Here is an 18,263-nt window from a genome sequence, read left to right as displayed (position 1 = left end):
AAGTTGTGACAGGCGTTTTGTTGTACACTTACTGGAACCAGCTATGAAACGTTGTTTATAAGGATTCTTATGGATCTTAGGAATCCAATATAGATTAGGTAATACCTTGTCATCTTGCGCTAACTTGATGCCAAATTCACTCAAAACTGTTGAATGGTTCTGCAATGTTTCCTCTTCAGATAAGGTTGAAAGAGAGTATGTTGTGCTACTCTCATCATCTGAGTTAATCTGAAGTTCGTTCTTTAAACATTGAATGTAATATTGCTTGCAGACAAAGATGATGTTGTTTGATGCTTTGTCTGCAGGCACAACAACATATTTATCATGTAAAGCATCTAGACATTCCCGTACAGAAGGGTCATCAAAGGCAGATGTAGTGTTGATGACAGTATGTGAAGAACGAAGACGTGAAATGCGAGATTTTACCTTATCACGGACTGTGCGAAGCCAGTCCGAAAGACATCCAACGTCTTCGTCTTCGAGGGCAGCCCACTTCTTAGCATAAGCCTCAGCAGCATCCATGATTAACTTAAAGTTAAAGTTCCAGTTTACTTTGGGTGGCTCGCGATATTTTGGGCCAAACTGGAACAGCTGCCGAAGCTTATGATGTGTAACTATCTTCATGTCACCTGTTATTATATGACCGTGAGGTTTGTAACAAAAGGGAGATGACATACAATCACAAGTACCATCATGAACATTGTTCTTAATATCAATTTCTTTCAAGACCCTATTGTAATTAAACAATTTCCTACCTATGGTCTTAGAATAGGTATAGGACACTATAGGAGGGTCTTGAAATGTAAAATAAGGTGGTACTTTGTCCATAACGTCCTTGTTGTGTAAGATATTGCTGATGTTAATCATGTCAATCCCTTTGTTAACAAACCTCAAGGGGAAAAACAATCTCTGCTGACTGTTGATGCTTTCTGTCCGAACAGGTTTGAATAGGCGATATTTGCCTATATCCATAATAATAGCAATTAACCGGTATTCGGGCAGCAGAGGGTCGTATACATTCATAGCTTCAACAGTCAGGAGAAGTGATCTTAACTTCTGCAAGGAGCATGCAAACAATGCAGTTCTTACCTTGTGAACACCCAAAGGTTGATTTAACATGGGTAGTAGATCACTGAACTGGGGATTACTGGTGTTATTGCTGTGTCGATGGCCATGACTTCGTCGTCTTCTCTGGTGAGAATTAAACAAACCCATGACATTGACAGTCTTTCCCCTGGGGCTAGATAGGTTACCCACACCTAGTATGTTATCATTACAGCCATAAGGCATAGCTGTGCCAAGTTCAGTGATCCAGTGGTGTTCACGTTGTTTGCGATAACTCCTACTCAGTATTGAACTATTAGAAGGATGGTAAATTTTTTCTAATATTCTTACTTTCATATTCAATACTGAGTGAAGAGGACCATTGAAGTGAGTGTAAAGGCAGGTTGGCAGATTGTTGTTAATTCCTGACCTATGCCCACACATCCTCTTAGAAAGTTTTTCCCCGGTCTCTCCGACATATATAAGACCACACAAAGTGCACTCTATGCCATAAATGATGTTCTTAGATTGGCATGAAAGGGACTCAAATGCCTTTGTGTGGTACGACTTTTTGGACAGATTACTCCGTGTCACAGTGGCAGTGATCAGAATATCACATGTCTTGCAATTTCTAGTCAGACACTGTGACACAGAACAATCACATTCCATATTTTCCTTAAGAATGTCATGTAGATTTAGCCTAGGGCTCAGTCCAACTGATGAATTGTTTGCCCTATACAATCCATCAGAGGTAGTTTTGTTTTTCCGGTCTCGACCCAAACCGGTCTTCCTTATAGTACTTAATTTCATGAATAGATTATTGATAACCAGGCTACTGATATGCTCGGGGACTAAAATCCACCAGCAGACATATCCACCTGGGCGTGGCAATAGACATCAAATCAGGTCCAATAATCGTTATCATTCAAGGTAACTAAGAAAGTTACCAGGTCCAAGGAACATATTGAAAATGACAAAGGCAATGGGGTCATCTTGAACCACAAAATAGTGGTGGTACCAGGTGTCCGGAATGGGTAAGCGTACCCTGCCAGCTAGCCGCACCCGTCAAGATTGACCCAAAGCGACAAATCCATTGTTATTTGGTGAATTCACCAAATTACTTTTGTGAGTCAAAATTTGGTATGCTGTCACTCATCATTTGAGTAACAGACAGGTCATATTTTGATACAACATCTCCGTATCTACCGTAGAACTTCTTAAATGATTTAAATCCTGCCAACTCCGAAAATAGTATATCAAAAAGTGTATTGTGAAAAAATTTAAGTCTTCCTTCTGCCCTATCCTCCCAATAAAATGGTCCATTGTTCACAGTTAGATTATCTGTTATTCTCACAGATAAATAAGTAAATATGGCATGGATATTAAAAGGCCAGGGGAAAAAAGTATGTTTAAAACAGAAACAATTTCATATACTTTTATCATGAACATCAAACATAGAAAAAATATAGAAATTTGAAATATGAATGTGTTCTGCTGGATATCTCACGAAGAAGTTCAAAAACCACATGTAGCTATGTGAGCTCAACAACGTCAAACTTAAAATACCTTGGGCATTCGACACTGTAGTCCTGTCACCTGAAGTAGGTGAACTGTATCGTTATCGCACTGCACAGATCATACGCGTGTGATGATGAGGTCACTGTTACTTGATGACCGGTTAAGTATGTGAATCTAGAAGGTATTTCAAAGGTCACGTTTGCTACTAGTACATTATTGTGTCCGCTGCAATTTCAGTATCAGTAGCAAACTTTCTGGAACATGTGCAAGTCATTACTTTTTGCTGCAATTATTTAGCAATTGTTTTATTTAATAAGTACGGTTGCATTTTTTTGGCCCCTCTGTACTTTACGGAGACACTCGTTCTTCTATTCATTTTATGACGGTGATTTATCTCACAAAATTGGAGAGGTAAAGCAAAAAAAAACACATTGTACACAGTTTTCTGGTTAATGCAATATCGAGATGTCAGACTACGAAAAATGAAGCCGGGAATAAATGCAAATTAAAACAGAGTGATTTGTAAAAGTCAAATATTCCACTGGTTGTTTTGACGGGCACTATAACTATAAGTTACATCGGGTCGAGATCCGAATAGCGGTGCATTGAGAGCAAAGTTGATCGAATAATTTGAGACTGGGTGCCATCTGACGAAAGGAGCTGTGGGATGTGGCGAGTTTTTGATGTAATCCATTGCAGTTTATCAATAGCTTTTTAATAGCAGTCAATCCGATCAGTTATCCAAAAATTATAAGTCAAAAGTCATATTACACAGTCATAGTATAGGACAAACATAGTGCAGCCCATCACAAAGTGCAGGTACATAACAGAGTCAAAGTCGTGAAAGAAAAATATGTGGACCTCTTACCAAGAAATAATGTTGAAGCACAGATTTACTAGCACACGAACTTACGTAGTATGCGCCTCGAAAGTGAAATACTTAAACTTTTGCTCAAACTTTCTTAATGAATCTTTCAACCGTTCTCTTACCAAATCAACAATAAAAAATCGAGGGGTCACCGTACAAAATTCGTAACTGGCGAAACAAGTTACCGAACATTTTGCGATGTTTAATATTCAAAATACTCTATGGGGGAACATTAAATTTTGGATTTTCGAAAAACTAAGCCGGTGAAAGTTTTTCTTTCTCCAAGAGCTTTACAATGAGCCCCCACAAGTGATAGATCTGAAAAGAAAATTGTAGAAATTTCAGAGGCCGACTATCTGTCCCCGAGGCGCCTTGTACCTTAACAAAAACAGTGTGCTCAAATATTTCTCACGTATTTAAACCTGTTTGCCAGACCGTGTTTAAAATATGACTGAAATGTACACATCAAAGTGCCAGTCTTCTCTTGATGGAGAAAGTATGAAATTATTGGAGACAGTATACAAGCTCAGCCAACTCCGAAAATGGTACATCAAATATTGGAGCACAAACATCCAACTTCATCTTGCCCCTCCTATCAAATCTAGTTTTCCATTGTGCAAAGTTGCAATCTTTCTCGTCCCCGCAAAAAATTAAGTAAAAATGGCAAGATTATGGAAAGGTTAGGGGTCATAAAGCGGTTATTTAAAAGAAAAATCCATACAATTTATCACAGATGTCAAGCATATGTATTTAGTAAGCATATAGCACAGCAATATAAATTTATGAATTTATAAATTTAGTACCGGAGAATATTTCCAGAAGTCAGAGACTCTACTTAGGTATGACACTTCGAAATTGTCAATATTGAAATGCTTTGGCTATTTGATTTATGCCAAAGCAACCTCTTTTAGACGTTTGCACTTCTGTCACCTGAAGTGTACACATAACATTCACACCGTAGAGTTTATACTCGGTACAAATCTACCACTGTGTTTGCTTATCCTGCATCGTGTTGAATTTGAATGAGCGCTGATCAGAGACAGCATGTAGCTATGTCATTTCCACAGTGTCAAACTTCATTTGTGCTGGGCATTAGCAGCACGTAGAACACCCTCTTTCAGATCGCTGCACTTCTGTCACTTGAAGTGTATGCACGGCATTATGATGACATTGTACAGCTCATACTCTGTAGAAGTCTACCACTGTATTTGCCGATGTTGGTAAAAGGTAAGAATTATTTGCTTACGTCAATCCCTTCCCTTTTCTTAGAAAATACAATTTTACAGAGTATACAAGTTAATACCAGTTGTTGTTACATTGAGATCGATCCGCAGCAGACATCCTAGCATTGTAAGAAAACTGTAAATCCTGTTTTATTTACTTGAAAAGCGTGTTCCTACGCTGCTATAACTTACCAAGGCTAATTTAATCTATCAGTGAAGACCATTGTGACATTTAATGTATTCTGGTGAGGAAAGAGGGGCAGAAACGGCAAAATCCGTTTTTATTTGTGTCACCGATTACTCGGAATTTAATGACACAAAACTGCCCCTCGACAAACAGGTCCCTGACATTGAATCGCAAACACTCAGTATTAACTGTTAGCAAAAAATCGTTGGTATGTAGGTTGCACAAACACACAAGGTCAAAGATCACATGAATGCCCGATAACTTTTCATACTCAATACTACACGTCGTAATATCTTTAAATGAAATATAATACCATATAAAGGGATTCGCATTTAAAGTAGGTAATTGGTCAGCTTGTGAAATGCATTTCTTTCTGAAGGTAGAAGAAAGTTACGTTTATACTTGGGTTGCCAAGTTTTCTATCGGCTTGGAATACATGTAAAGTACAATGCTTTATGACGAGTAAGTGTTCAAATGCCACGAGCATTATCTCTTGACCCGATTTGGTTTTGGCAAATAGCAGATCAACCACGGTATGTGGCGGTGTAGCCACAATCATTAACTCTCATTTACAATCCTTGGCAGGGTCTGTTTTGTCTTAATAAAAGCAGAATTTCTGACTGTATCAAGTAGGCTTAATCAACAGTAAAGTCGCCATGGTTGTATGCTTTTATTACACTTGGCACAAAAAATTTGGTTAGATGATCTGATGGGGCACAGATATTTCAACTATTGTTTGCTTGTATCGACAAATCACTCTTGATATATTGAGGCCTTTATCTCAAGAACAATGTAAGTGGCAAAAATGCACTGACATACTCCCTTTAAAAATATAAGAAGGGTTATAGTTTTCATCTTTGTGGGGATTGCTTCGAATCATTTATTCGTTGATAATTTTGAATGGGTAAATCCAGCTAATGTAGTTGCAGTAATGGTTTTCGTGTGAGCCGTTTTCCTTTGGATTGTAAAACTCGAGAATTACTCGTTTCCGTATTATTTACCGTCACGAACTCGAAATACATTAATTGTCTTGGATGGAATCAACAATACTAGCAATGTGATGGATTGAGTGAGCATAAAATTCCCATAAACCTGCCAGTGACCGACATTGTTTTGTGATAAAAGATCTATTGTCCCCTTCGAGTATGGAGACGTATATTTACATGATGATTGCAGCACGTCATGAAATATGATTTACAATGTATTGAACAAACACACAAAGTCTCTACTTGCGTAGCGATCACGAGTATTCGAGGTTAGGGGGCGTCCAGTCAGTGGACTTTGGTAAAGACTTCCATTTCTTGTAGTGTCGCCTTCGATGCCGGGTAAAAAAGTTCAGTTCCCTCGATTGAAGTCCTTCATTTTTCATGTTTTCAAGACATCAATGGCACAAGAGTAGTGTATGTTGCGAGGCTTCACATACACTTATGTTGTTGTATCGAAGATGGAGAAAGCTGTGGACCTGTTAAAGGGCAGAGGCGTTGACATCCTGTCGAGCTTAGACGCAGTTTCCTCATGTATAAGTCAGCCATTTGAAAGCACAGACGACGAGCAGATTCATCGAAACTTGGGCGATAATCTGGCAAGACTAGGAGGCGGATATGTATTGACTAAGTTCTTGCAGTATCTTTACGAAATTTATGACAGTGGAACAGAGATGAAGCATGTCCTTTATGGTATAACGTTGATCAGAAGGACATGTAGAAATTATTCCGAAGGCAGTTCCAAACTCTGCGAACAGTTCGGCCAAGCAGGACTTCTGACGCTTATGTTTAGTGACATCGACAGACTGAATAAAGAAATACAACAGAAGAGAAAGGTAACTTTTTATTACTTACATACAGTCTGGCACGTAACGATTTTCTTAAAATGAATGTGACACTGTGCATAATTGTAATCTGGTCGATATGGCAGACAGAATGTTCAGAAATCTGCTAATTTGAAATAGATGAGTGCATGCATACTGCATAATATGTCTCAAAATAGCATAATACATTTAATTTGATTGAGAACATGTGAAGAAGAACATGCACTATAAAGTAAAGGAATGAATTACTCGCATTTGACTGTTTCATGCGCTTGGCAATCGTCAGGAGTGATGTTGGCGGGCTCGTGGCTACCTATATATAGGGTCAGGTGTATATGCAAACGAGGCGGTTGTTCTGGCGCGTTCAAGTGTTAATGAGAAGGAAGTTGCTTCTGTGTCTACACTTCGAAAGAAATTCTGTACGTTTGTTTAGCAGTGTTGACTTGTCTGAGTTGATCATGTGAATTTTCTCCGTGATGCAGAGGATACAGCGTTTTGTCTTGGTTGAGTAAGGCTGGGCTCTGTCAATGATAGACCATATGACGTTGTATTTTGTGTTGCTGTCCTTGAGGGTCCATATGTATTTTGAGAGCTCCGTGCTGTACCTGTGTTTTGATGTTGTGAAAGTATGTTTGTGATATGTATATCTTGTTTTGAAAGCTGAGTCTGTGAGTCCTGTATAGTGCTTTGTATCATTGCTTGTATTTACGGTGGCTTTGTATACTACTGAGGGCGTGAGACAGTTTCCGGACAATGGGCAATCTTCTTTTTTGCGGCGGTTACATGACTTGGTTGCTGTGTTCTCTCCGATTGATGCATTTGAACCAGTTCGTGACGTCATATGTGTTCTTCCATTGATTCAGGTGCGTCTTACGCAGTATATCTCGGTTTACACGGTCCAGGATGGTTTTCCTTATGATGCCTATTTCTGATTTCGATGGGTTGATGAGCCTGCAGGTAGGTTTGTTGGCAAAATTTTCCTTGTGGTCTTTTAAAGTTACAAAAGCGGCATCATTTTACAAGTGGTATAACCACAAACTGATGACGTCAAAGATGTGCGTACTTATGGAAATGAGGTCAAAGGTAACGTTCTAAAAGGGGCGATAAATTTTTGGGGGTAAGAGTTAGGAATGGGGACTTGGAAACTTAGGGGGAAATAATTGAAAAGGAGGGTCCCATTTTTTTGCCGGGGGTCGAACCCAGAACCTCCAGCATGTGAAGCACTACCTATAACCTGTACTGCACGTGAACAAGTTGCGAGAAAGGATGCAAGGTTTCATGTTAACGTTAGGATGATAATGCTAAGCAGGAACTGATTAATTTATAACGTCACTTGTAATGATTTGAAAGTCTTTTCACGTATTTTCCTTCTTTTATTGAATTTATGCCTCTGCATTGATTGCTTTATTGCCTGTCTTTACTTTTTTCTCTGCATTGTCGTGTTTGTTGTGCAGATTTGTTATTGTTTGAATATTTTTCATATTATTTGTTCTATTTGCACAGTTAAAGTATAAAATTGTCACTTGTTTAGGACGTTTTATATGTTGAAAACTTTGTGTTTGACATTTATTATTGAATTTGTCATTTGCTGCCTTTTTTACAATACGAAAGGTGTGTGTTCCGTTTTTGACAGGATACACTTTTATATAAAAGTGTTTCATCACTCAACATGTATGAAATGCAATATTTCATTGCTATTGTAGATGAAAACGTGAACAACAATGCTTTGGATATGCCACGGAAATAACATAAAAATTGCACCCATCGACGAAGTGAATTAAGTACAGAAGCAAACGAAATTCGCTGCCAATATAATGATTTAGGGTGCATATATTGTCACTAGCACGAACTTCGTCTGGTTTGTGCATTCCCAGTGTCACACATCAGCGGCAGTGGCCTCCTGAGTTGTTAACTTAGGCGTGATATCGATATTAGTTTTTAGACCGTCTCAAAACATTTGGCATAATATCAGGTGCAGCCAACGGAGCTATTCATTGAAAAAGCTATTCTGGGAGCAATTTTTGAAATTTTAAAATTTTAATTTTGCTTGGGCAGGGGACATATTTTTAGGTGGCAGGGGAGCAAATTTTAGGTTTTTTGTCGGGCAGGGCCGGGCAGATATCGGTTGATTGTCCCGAGGACAGGGCTTGGCGAAAAACAAGGAGAGAGGGGAAGCTACAGGGGAAGTAGAGCCATGGTGTTTCCGGTATAAGGCCACTGCAGTATGTGTCTGCATGGGAATGTCAATTTTCATGGAAATTTTTTTCACAGGGCAGTGGAAAATCGACAGCTAGGTTTTTTCATCTCAGGGTAGGGTAGCTTCATGTCTGCAGGGGAAATGGAATGAGAAATATTGTGGGGGATTTTTTCAAGGGCAGGGGAAATCGGCAAGTTTTTCTCGCCACTTGGCAGGGCCGGGGAGCTTCAAAATTGACAGTGGGGAGGGGAAACAGGCAAAAATAAGTGGGTAGTGGGTAAAAATGAAGTCTGGGTGCGGGAGGGTAAGTCGAATAAATGTTCAGTGGGAGGGCAAATTATGAACAGCTAATCAATTACCCTCATGACTTAAAATTAGTCAATTCACATTACTTGTCATGCACAATATATCTTGTCGTAGTAAAGACCCCTTTAAAAGAGCATTGTTCGTTGGCTGCACCTGTAATATGGTGTTATGTGCAGATGAAGGGGACTGTAAACTTGAAGGACAGAGAATTGAAATATGTTGAACAAGTAAAATCCACGCCTTAGCTTTTTCGCCGAAACGCCTCCGCTACATGAACTCATAATATTCTATAAAGACAAGTTGGAAATAAGTCTGAAGGTGTGAAGCCAATCCAAGTTCGCATGGCATGCATCCACATGCCTTCAAAGATGTTGGTGTGGGCGAAGGTTTGAGGATCCACAAAATGCAGACAATGATTAGCGGTGAAATGAGAGAACTGAGGAGACTTGAATTCATTATAGATGTTTTTTTGTTTACATCCGTGTATTCATAAATTTCCATAATACAGTCTGGCTAAAAATCTATTGGGAGGCATATCGCAAAGATAAAGGAAACAAATTTGTGGACAAAAAATTAAACCAATCAATAACAGAGTTTGAACTAATGTACAGGTGTGATTTTCGGTCTGTAGAAGAAGTAATGCAAATGAAACATACACAGATGTTTTGGCCGTCATATTGATTATTATTTGCATTTGAATGAACTCTAAATTCTGTTATGTAACTATGTGCCATCTTTGGCAACGGCTATATCGAAAAGGGGTCAATAGGGCCATTGCCGTCGGGGTCAGTTTGTACATGACAACAAATTTGATGAATAAAACGTGAGAGCGGACATATTGTACCCGGAATGAGACGGAATTATTGCCGTGATCACATGAACTAACAAACCCTAACCCTAAAAAGTCTGTGATGGTCTTCATTTGCTTGATTTTGTGTTGGGTGAAGCACAGTGAGAGCCAGAAATTGGGGTTAGCTGACCAAATTGTCGGAACTCCGCTGGCTTCGCTCGCTCCGTTCCAACAATTTGGTCAGCTAACCCCAATCCTGGCCCCCACTGTACATCACCCAATACAAAAAACTAAGCAGTCGGAGATTGTGACAGCGATTTGAAGAAAGTGCAAATTTATATTATTTTAACCTTATTAGTTAGACGGTGCCGCAATTACGGGGCGTCTGTGTTTAGTGTACGGCGATTTTGACGTCATTAGTTTGTGGCTATACCAGTTGAAAAATGGTGCCACAAAAGCTTCTTTTTCTGCCATAGTTTCCACCCTGTCATCGATCTTCAGTTTTTCGGTGATCAATTTAGCCTCTCTGTTGATGTCATTAATGCTGCTGTCATTCTCTTTCTTGTAAGATTTGGTGATGTTCTCGTTGAGGAGTTTGTCATAATGCTCTTTGCTTACTTTGTAGAAGTTCGTTGTATTGTCGGCTGGAATGATGAGCTTGTCAGCTTTCTTGGTTGTGTTGGAATCATGCTTGAGTTTGCTTTGGAAGGTGCATTAGACGTTTCTGAATTCTATCGTTTCCACCATTCAGCACGTCGTCCTGAAAATGTTTCAGCTCGTCGAGTTGCAGTGGGTACTTGCTAGTTTTGAATCTATAGGTTTCTGTATTTTCCTGGTTGTCATCGTGTTTCTTGAGGAAGTGAAGACAAGACAAAACGCTGTAACCTCTGCATCACGGATATATATATATATATATATATATATATATATATATATATATATATATATATATATATATATATATATATATATATATGTATAGATATATAGATATATATATAGATAGATATATAAATATACAGATATCCTCGTGGGAAATTACATTGCTCGATTTACAGTTAAATGACTTCAATGCATGAAATCATGCAGCGAATCAGCATAGCGTTATGAATAATAACACAAATTACTTCAAGTACAAAGTAATGAAATATATTTCCTAAGTTTTATGCTGCCTGCAATCGTATGTTATTTATCAAAGTTTACCACCACCTTTAAATAGACATGTACGTCCCAATCATACATGTAAGAGTGTCGAGCTAGGAATCCTTTCACTTCTGTCTGAGTAATGCAGGATGCATCAAACTTAAGTAACATATTTCATGATTTTGTATATATATATATATATATATATATATATATATATATATATATATATATATATATATATATATATATATATATATATTTATATATATATATCTGTGTGTGTATCTATGTGTTTGTGTACAAATATATATTTCATCGTGTATTTATACAAATACAGAATACATTTAATGATTGAATATTTTAGCAAAAATTAAAATTAATTATCAACCTTATAAATAAGTAATAAAAATTAACAAACAAGCTGAAATGATAACTTAACATATAACCAAACACACAAATAAACAAACAATAAATGAAACAAATAAATTAATTATATAATGAATGAATGAATGAATGAATGAATGAATGAATGAATGAATGAATTAACTGGTTGCCATTTCAGCCTGCAGTTGACCCACGATTGACACATATGGTGTGGTACCATGACATGTTACCAAGAGCGAAAGCCAGTCAACTTTTGCAAGAAGATGGAGATTTCCTTGTACGGCGGAAAGAGGACGGTTCTGGACAGTTTGTGTTGTCTGTGAAATGGGGTGGAACAGAAAAACATATATTAATTAAAGAACAGGACGTAAGTTGAAACAGATACCTCTCCTATGATTGTCTCTTGTTATTTGGTTATCATTACAATTTATAAAAGGGAATCGTCGAATGCTTCGCTCTTTTGGGCGTTTTCATTACATCTGTATAGCAAGCAACTGTATGTGATATACGACATACCTCTTGCTGTTAGTGTGCCTTGCTTGCGTATAAGTTGATTTTTATTTTATAAGAGACAGTGTTTTTCCCATGAAGCGTTTTATGTTATCAGCAAAAATACAGGTTCGAAGGGAATGGATTTACCACAGTTTCTGACTTAATAGAAGGTTGCGTGAAAAGTAGAACTTCAGTTATATCTTCCTCTCAACTATTACTCAAACGTCCTATCGTGAGAAGAAACATTTTCGGCGGCAGAGCAGACGAAGGAGCACAGCTGCAACAGGTATGACAGTTCTTGATAGCTTACTGTCCGTAGTTTAAAGACTATATATTTTAAGAAGAAAGTCAATTCGGGTACAGTTTGGTTTGGATCGGAATAAATATTATAATAAGTAGAAGACCTTTTTATGCCTAGGGATTAGAGAAAACTCTTGCTGATTCCTATTGCATAGATATTAGAAGCTTCTACTGTCTGCTGTTGTTGTGACGTCAAGAAGAATATATGGCAGTGAAAATGAAAATAATAGCCTGAAAACGATAGGCGAAGAGTAACAGGGCGATGAAAGTTTGATGAAATACAAGTCTACCTTTTGAATGTTAAAAATTTGAAATTTGAATGTCACAAAAGTACTGCAGGCGTAGTCTACTTTTTAGGTTCCATAACTATTGAGATGTACTCGATATTACACTGTCAACAAAACCACGCATGACAAGGCATTCGAGTGCTTCAATATTACTACTAGCGTTTTAAACAATAGACGCTGTCATCAGGTGATGACACGGAATCTGAGTTGCTGTACCCAAAGTTGACATTGTAAGGTTCTCTATTTACTTCTAGTGTCTCTTAGAGTCTTGAAGTTTCATCTTTGAGACTTTCTAGGGTTTTGCAACACTTCTTTTCGGGCCTAACTTTGAGCCAGTCTCTCTACGTCATTGCGCAGACGCGGAAAAGATGGAAATCTAACTTCAATGTTACTGCAATTAAACTAAGCCAAAATAGATTGGCAGTGTTTTATGATTATCTAACTCTCACTATATTAAGGTTATAGAAGACAGAACATTGGCGTACAGGGTATGGTACCACGGCTGCTTATCAAGAGTAAAAACCAATGAACTTCTAAAAGACGACGGAGATTTCCTCGTCCGGCGAAAAGAAGATGGTTCTGGCCAGTTTGTGTTGTCTGTTAAATTGGATGGAACAGACATCCATTTTGTGATAAAAGAACGAGATGTAAGTTGAGTATATGATAATTTAACCTTTTTATCAAAACCTCTTGTCCATGAGTGCTTTAAACTTTAACAGACGATTGAACCGAAATCGTTAAGCCTTGTTATTGCAAGCATATACCCTCTGTAATTGCAATAAAAGCTGTGATATGATTTTGAGTTTATAAAATCCAGTAGTAAATTCATTACATTTGATATATTCATACCAAAACAAGCCCTTACTTTCGACTCGTTGACCCTAGTAAAAACAAATAGCGAAGGCTATTCCCGGTAAATGCCCGGATTGGTACATAACGACTGGTCATTGTTATCAGCCCTGGTATTCTTGGTCTTGTCTAAGTCTTGGTAGGAACGATTGAAAATGAAGAAGTGTGTTTTGATGGGGCACCTTCACTTACATGTAATTTACGAAGGCTGAATCTCTGACTTTGCCATACAACGGACCCTGCATGTGTAAAACTTAAACTAGTTTTAATAAATGCATGGAAGAATACAGTAGCTAAGTTGTATTGTGGAAATATTTTTATTGTCTGACCATGTTTGAATGATTTTTAAAGGAGGTACTGGTTTTGTGGCACCTTATTTTTTATGGGTTTTGCACCAACCATCAATGTGTACTAATTAAATTTACTTCCATTTTTCCCAACACAGCACAAGTACATGTTCTCGTTTACAACAGAAGGATTTGACTCGATTTGTGATTTAATAGAAGCTTATGTGAAAGGTGAACATCCGATACAGGTTAGCTCTCGATCGTCCAGTACAGTTGTACTTAAAAGTCCTGTCATGCTCAGGAGGGGTGTACATGACAGTGTTTCAGTAGCAAACACTGATTCCTGTCTGCAAGAGGTATGGGATTTCCAGAATATATGTAAGATATTTATCAACATTTAGATTAATCCTAGTCAATTGTTTTCATCACTACCTGAAGATCAAGCGATGTTTCTGGGGATGCCACATAAGTATTTATGGGATGTCTTTCACAGTTTTGTGGCTGCTGTTTACATATACAGAAAGTTCAAAGATGTGATGTTTGAGATGTTTCTAACTGATAACCTTAATGATGTCATTGATGATTATCGCCGCAACGGATATCGTTGAAACGCTTTATTTTAATAACTGAGCGAAGATATTACCAACGCCTTCAGACATATGGACATAAACATGAACATATCAGCCAAACACACATACCTGTATGCTTTCCGAGTATAGTCCTTTCTGGCTTGCCAATCATTACTCGTTTCTTCGGGATAATACCTTAAAAGTAATACATAAAGGGAAGAAAGCCATAAAATTACGGGACTCAGCAAAAGATATAGGAATCAATGTTTAGATATTAAAAGATGACATTTCGTTATTTATTGTCTGTAACATGATTTGAAAGAGAAGATAAAAATAATTTTGTATAAGAATCATGTTTAGTTTAACTTTATTCTTCATTGATGAACCGTTGATACCATGATTGAAGGGTACACCCCTTAAAATTTTACAGTCTGGCAAACAACCTCGACTTATGCAACCTGAACTACGTCAAGAAAGTTTTTCACGTCTTAGATCTCAGAATTTTCACTGCAAAGGACATAATTAATTCCAAGTAAAATAAATCTACGTGAATATTGCACTTTTCCCCCAGGCACAAAGAAGATGGTCCCTTATCATGTCCGCGGTTGTTGTGTTATATCACTGCGCAAAGGTCGCTCGGAACAGACAAAACTATAGAGATCTACGTGCTATTGAAAGACTTTCTCCGATTCTGAAGTCCGAGGACTTAACATTAGCGATGGGAGCGATGTTAATATTATCTGAAATCGTCGAGGACCAAGACGTCAACATTTTGACTGCAGACAAACATTTGATAATATATACTCTGAGCACGTTAAAGGCGACATTTACAAATCCGAAATTTGAGGGCAACATGAAAGCCTGTGCTTATTCGATAGCCGATATGTCGAGAGCGCTTTGTAACATAGCAGTGAATAACAAGAACAAAGGTTTGATCGTTGAATTAGGCGGAGTGCTGATCCTTGTTGACCTGTTGAATCAGAACCGACCGGACGTACAGGAGTCTGCTGCTAACACACTGGGGCTGCTCGCACATTTGGAAAGAAACAAACCAGTGATCACTTCTGCACCAGGCGTTGTCACAAGTCTGACGTCATTACAACGATCTGGAAATACTGCTGTCGTGCAAGCAGCAAAGAGAGCTTTGATAAAGATCAATCCTATCTGTCAAGGTGACACACTTGTTTGCCATGTTAATGCCGAGTATTTCATGTCTTATCAAGTACAATCGATTTTATCAATGCTGTCAATTTTTGAATTCGAACGTTGTTATCGTTTTATTTAACCAAGACGAATATATTTACCTTCTTAAACTTTACAGGTATAGGAAGAACAGCTATCGCCGCAAGAGGTCGCTGCACTTACCGAGATCTCTGCGAAAAGTTTAAGAACTCTCTATATTTAGCAGGTTCGCTGACCTAAGAAAAGCATAATGTTGAAAGTGTGGTGTTATTGTTATTATTGTGAAATCGCAACGAGTTCATGTTTGTCTATTCCAGTAGATTTGGTAGGGATAAACGTGTCAGCAAAATTGGAAAACCAAGACTTAACATACGGAGTAGTAAATATTTTGAAACGCAATGGTTTGTTAAAATTACCTTTCACGTGAAACAATAATGAATTTTATTTATGAAACATTATTCATATTGATCTTACAGATTTGTAAAAATAATCAAAAGAATTCTAGTGTAGAAGAAAGCAAATAGATATGTGCTTTGAATTTTCCTTGTCACGTGCCTTTCTCTTAATATATGCAATTTCAGATGATTACTTTGAACCGCAATTCGACGTTTGCTACTGTGTACATTGTCATGGCAACAGAGGTGACGATATGTACTGTGCGAGAGGGCAACCACCAAAACTTTTTGGAGTACCAATCGGATGGTGTCGCTTTGCTCTAAAGTAAGGATGACATAAAAGTTTGCCAAAATCACTAGACAAATTACATGGACTACCATGATTATTGTTGTGTTTTAGGGAGATTTTTAAAACTTCATCGAAAGAACGTTTCATGATTGTGTATTTTCAGGACGGCGCCTAAGGCTAAAGCATTGAACGTATTTAAGGAGTGGCATGTAGCTTTTCACGGCACTAGACTTGAAGCGGTGAAACCGATCCTTGAAACAGGAGAATTATTAATGCCAGGTGTGTCATCGACCACTTCTATACTTCAGTATCGATGTGCATTGCTGTATTTTATTTGTGTAGCACAATACAATGAATTCACATTAATTTTTCAATTTTACTTTTCGCTATCAACTGCACTGTAGTGACTGTACACGCTTTCCTTCACAGGTGACACCCGTTTAGGAGGAGAAAAACTCAGCGAGTGTCCAGGTCATTTCACCGACGCATGGAAGCCCAAGGCCTTTGACACGAAACAGATATTCCTTTCTCCCAGTATACGATATTCAGGGTGTGATGTTTACGCGCCTGCAACCGAGTGGGTTTCGTTTATAATATTGAACATTAAGTTCGAACGTGTTTACTTTTCTCTTATTATTCTCTGGCCAGTATTTCTTCTCTGCTTGTAAAATACACTTTCTTGGTCAATCCCCAAATCGTATTGAAACAGATTTTGTACAACTTTCAAAAAGAATGTAATAGCCAATAGTATTATTGGCTGTTAAATTTAAGTCTAGACTATAGAGGCCATTGTCCATCATCTACTTAACATATTTTACACGATGCGTTTTGTTGCCATGGCTAATATTGAATATATCGACATTCTTGAAGGAGAACACGAAAATATACTGGTCATATGGAATAAAATGATGGAAAAGTAGTCCAATGATATAGCTGTTGTCTCTTAACGTTATGACTCCTGGTAGCTGAACTATATCCTTAGTACGAAAAGTAATTCAAATTGATGAATTCTGATAACGAATAGAATTATAAAACTTAAGCCTCTGAGTGCTGTAATTTTTCCAACCAGAATTTAAACAACTTTTTACCAATTTTTATGAATTTTTCTGTAACTTTTTGATAATTTTCGACCAAATGGACATCATATTTCATCGACTGCAGTTTTTATCAAAATTTGGCAAAAAATATGGGAAAAAATCTGACTGCGGTATAGTTATAAAGGGGACAAAAATTGACTTTGGCGCTCAGAGTGTTGAATTGGTTCGCATTTCTTTTTAGATTTACTGACGCATCAACAGAAAAGTCATATACGGCAAGAGTGGCGTTCCAGGTGCGTATTAACCCCAAAAGTTACAAAGTCGGACCGAAGACTATAGATGTGACGTCAAAGATTGACCCAAAGTTCAGTGACCAAGAAATTGAATGGTTCACCAAGGAACGCGGAGCTGTGATTCTGTACGGATTGCTTGTCAAAATGGAGTGACGAAATGCCATGAATGAGCGTAGCTGCAGCTCACTGAAATTTAATCTCACTAAAGATTAGATCTGACGATATAAGCAGTGTACAAGACAGTTATCTCAATCAGTTGACTATGCAATTTCTTCCGTAAACCAAGGAATAACTATAATTGATAGGAAGGAAACACGCAATCTCATCAAAATAGTTGTGCATTTTCGACTGATGTAATGGAAGGAGTAGAAATAGTACAACTATGAACTTTACTAACATTTCAGTTAAGCAATTGTATCAACATTATCTACGAAACAAAATACCTACAGAAAGAGTTTTCATATTCCTTCGATACTATCGATTTGCATTATTTATGTTTGGCAAATATATGTTATTACATTTTATTTGTTTTATTCTACGTATTTTGCGTTTACGTCCTCAATGAATGTAATTGCTTTTACCTGTATGGACTGCGCAAGCGTTTCACACAGTCCTAGCCTTCATCCATTCAAAATGTTTGGGTGCGTTCTCAATGTGCACCCGGATACTGTTTATTTATGTATGATTATTTCCACATACAATAAAGAACAATGCTTAGTTGTATTTGTGTTCATGTTTGTCAATAAAGAGCGGTGTTTGTTTGTTTGTTTATTTGTTCTCTGTTTGTTTTTTGTTTGTTTACGGGTATATTCA

The 18,263-nt window shown here is 37.6% G+C and overlaps 1 protein-coding gene across 1 annotated transcript; it reads left to right on the top strand.

Moving 5' to 3' along the window:
- Positions 1-6,108: 6,108 nt before the first annotated feature.
- LOC139131277 (uncharacterized) lies at positions 6,109-18,221 on the top strand. Its single transcript, XM_070697268.1, has 11 exons — positions 6,109-6,659; positions 11,649-11,837; positions 12,078-12,248; positions 13,008-13,196; positions 13,844-14,041; positions 14,826-15,426; positions 15,576-15,662; positions 16,018-16,156; positions 16,284-16,399; positions 16,550-16,697; positions 17,399-18,221. The coding sequence occupies exons 1-11, from the start codon at positions 6,243-6,245 to the stop codon at positions 17,601-17,603; spliced, it is 2,460 nt and encodes an 819-aa protein (XP_070553369.1). The 5' UTR covers positions 6,109-6,242; the 3' UTR covers positions 17,604-18,221.
- The last annotated feature ends 42 nt before the right edge of the window (positions 18,222-18,263 follow it).

This window comes from Ptychodera flava, chromosome 4 (assembly GCF_041260155.1).
Source record: "Ptychodera flava strain L36383 chromosome 4, AS_Pfla_20210202, whole genome shotgun sequence".
In the NCBI taxonomy this organism is placed as follows: domain Eukaryota; kingdom Metazoa; phylum Hemichordata; class Enteropneusta; family Ptychoderidae; genus Ptychodera; species Ptychodera flava.
Note: the sequence above shows the minus strand (reverse complement) of the source record. Positions and strands in the feature narration are given on the sequence as shown.

Excerpts from the sequence above, each read along its gene's own strand:
- LOC139131277 (XM_070697268.1), top strand. The coding sequence starts at position 6,243 with ATGTTGCGAGGCTTCACATACACTTATGTTGTTGTATCGAAGATGGAG. Across the intron at positions 12,249-13,007 it reads AAGGAGCACAGCTGCAACAG|GTTATAGAAGACAGAACATT; the intron begins GTATGACAGTTC and ends CACTATATTAAG. Across the intron at positions 16,157-16,283 it reads TGGTGTCGCTTTGCTCTAAA|GACGGCGCCTAAGGCTAAAG; the intron begins GTAAGGATGACA and ends GTGTATTTTCAG.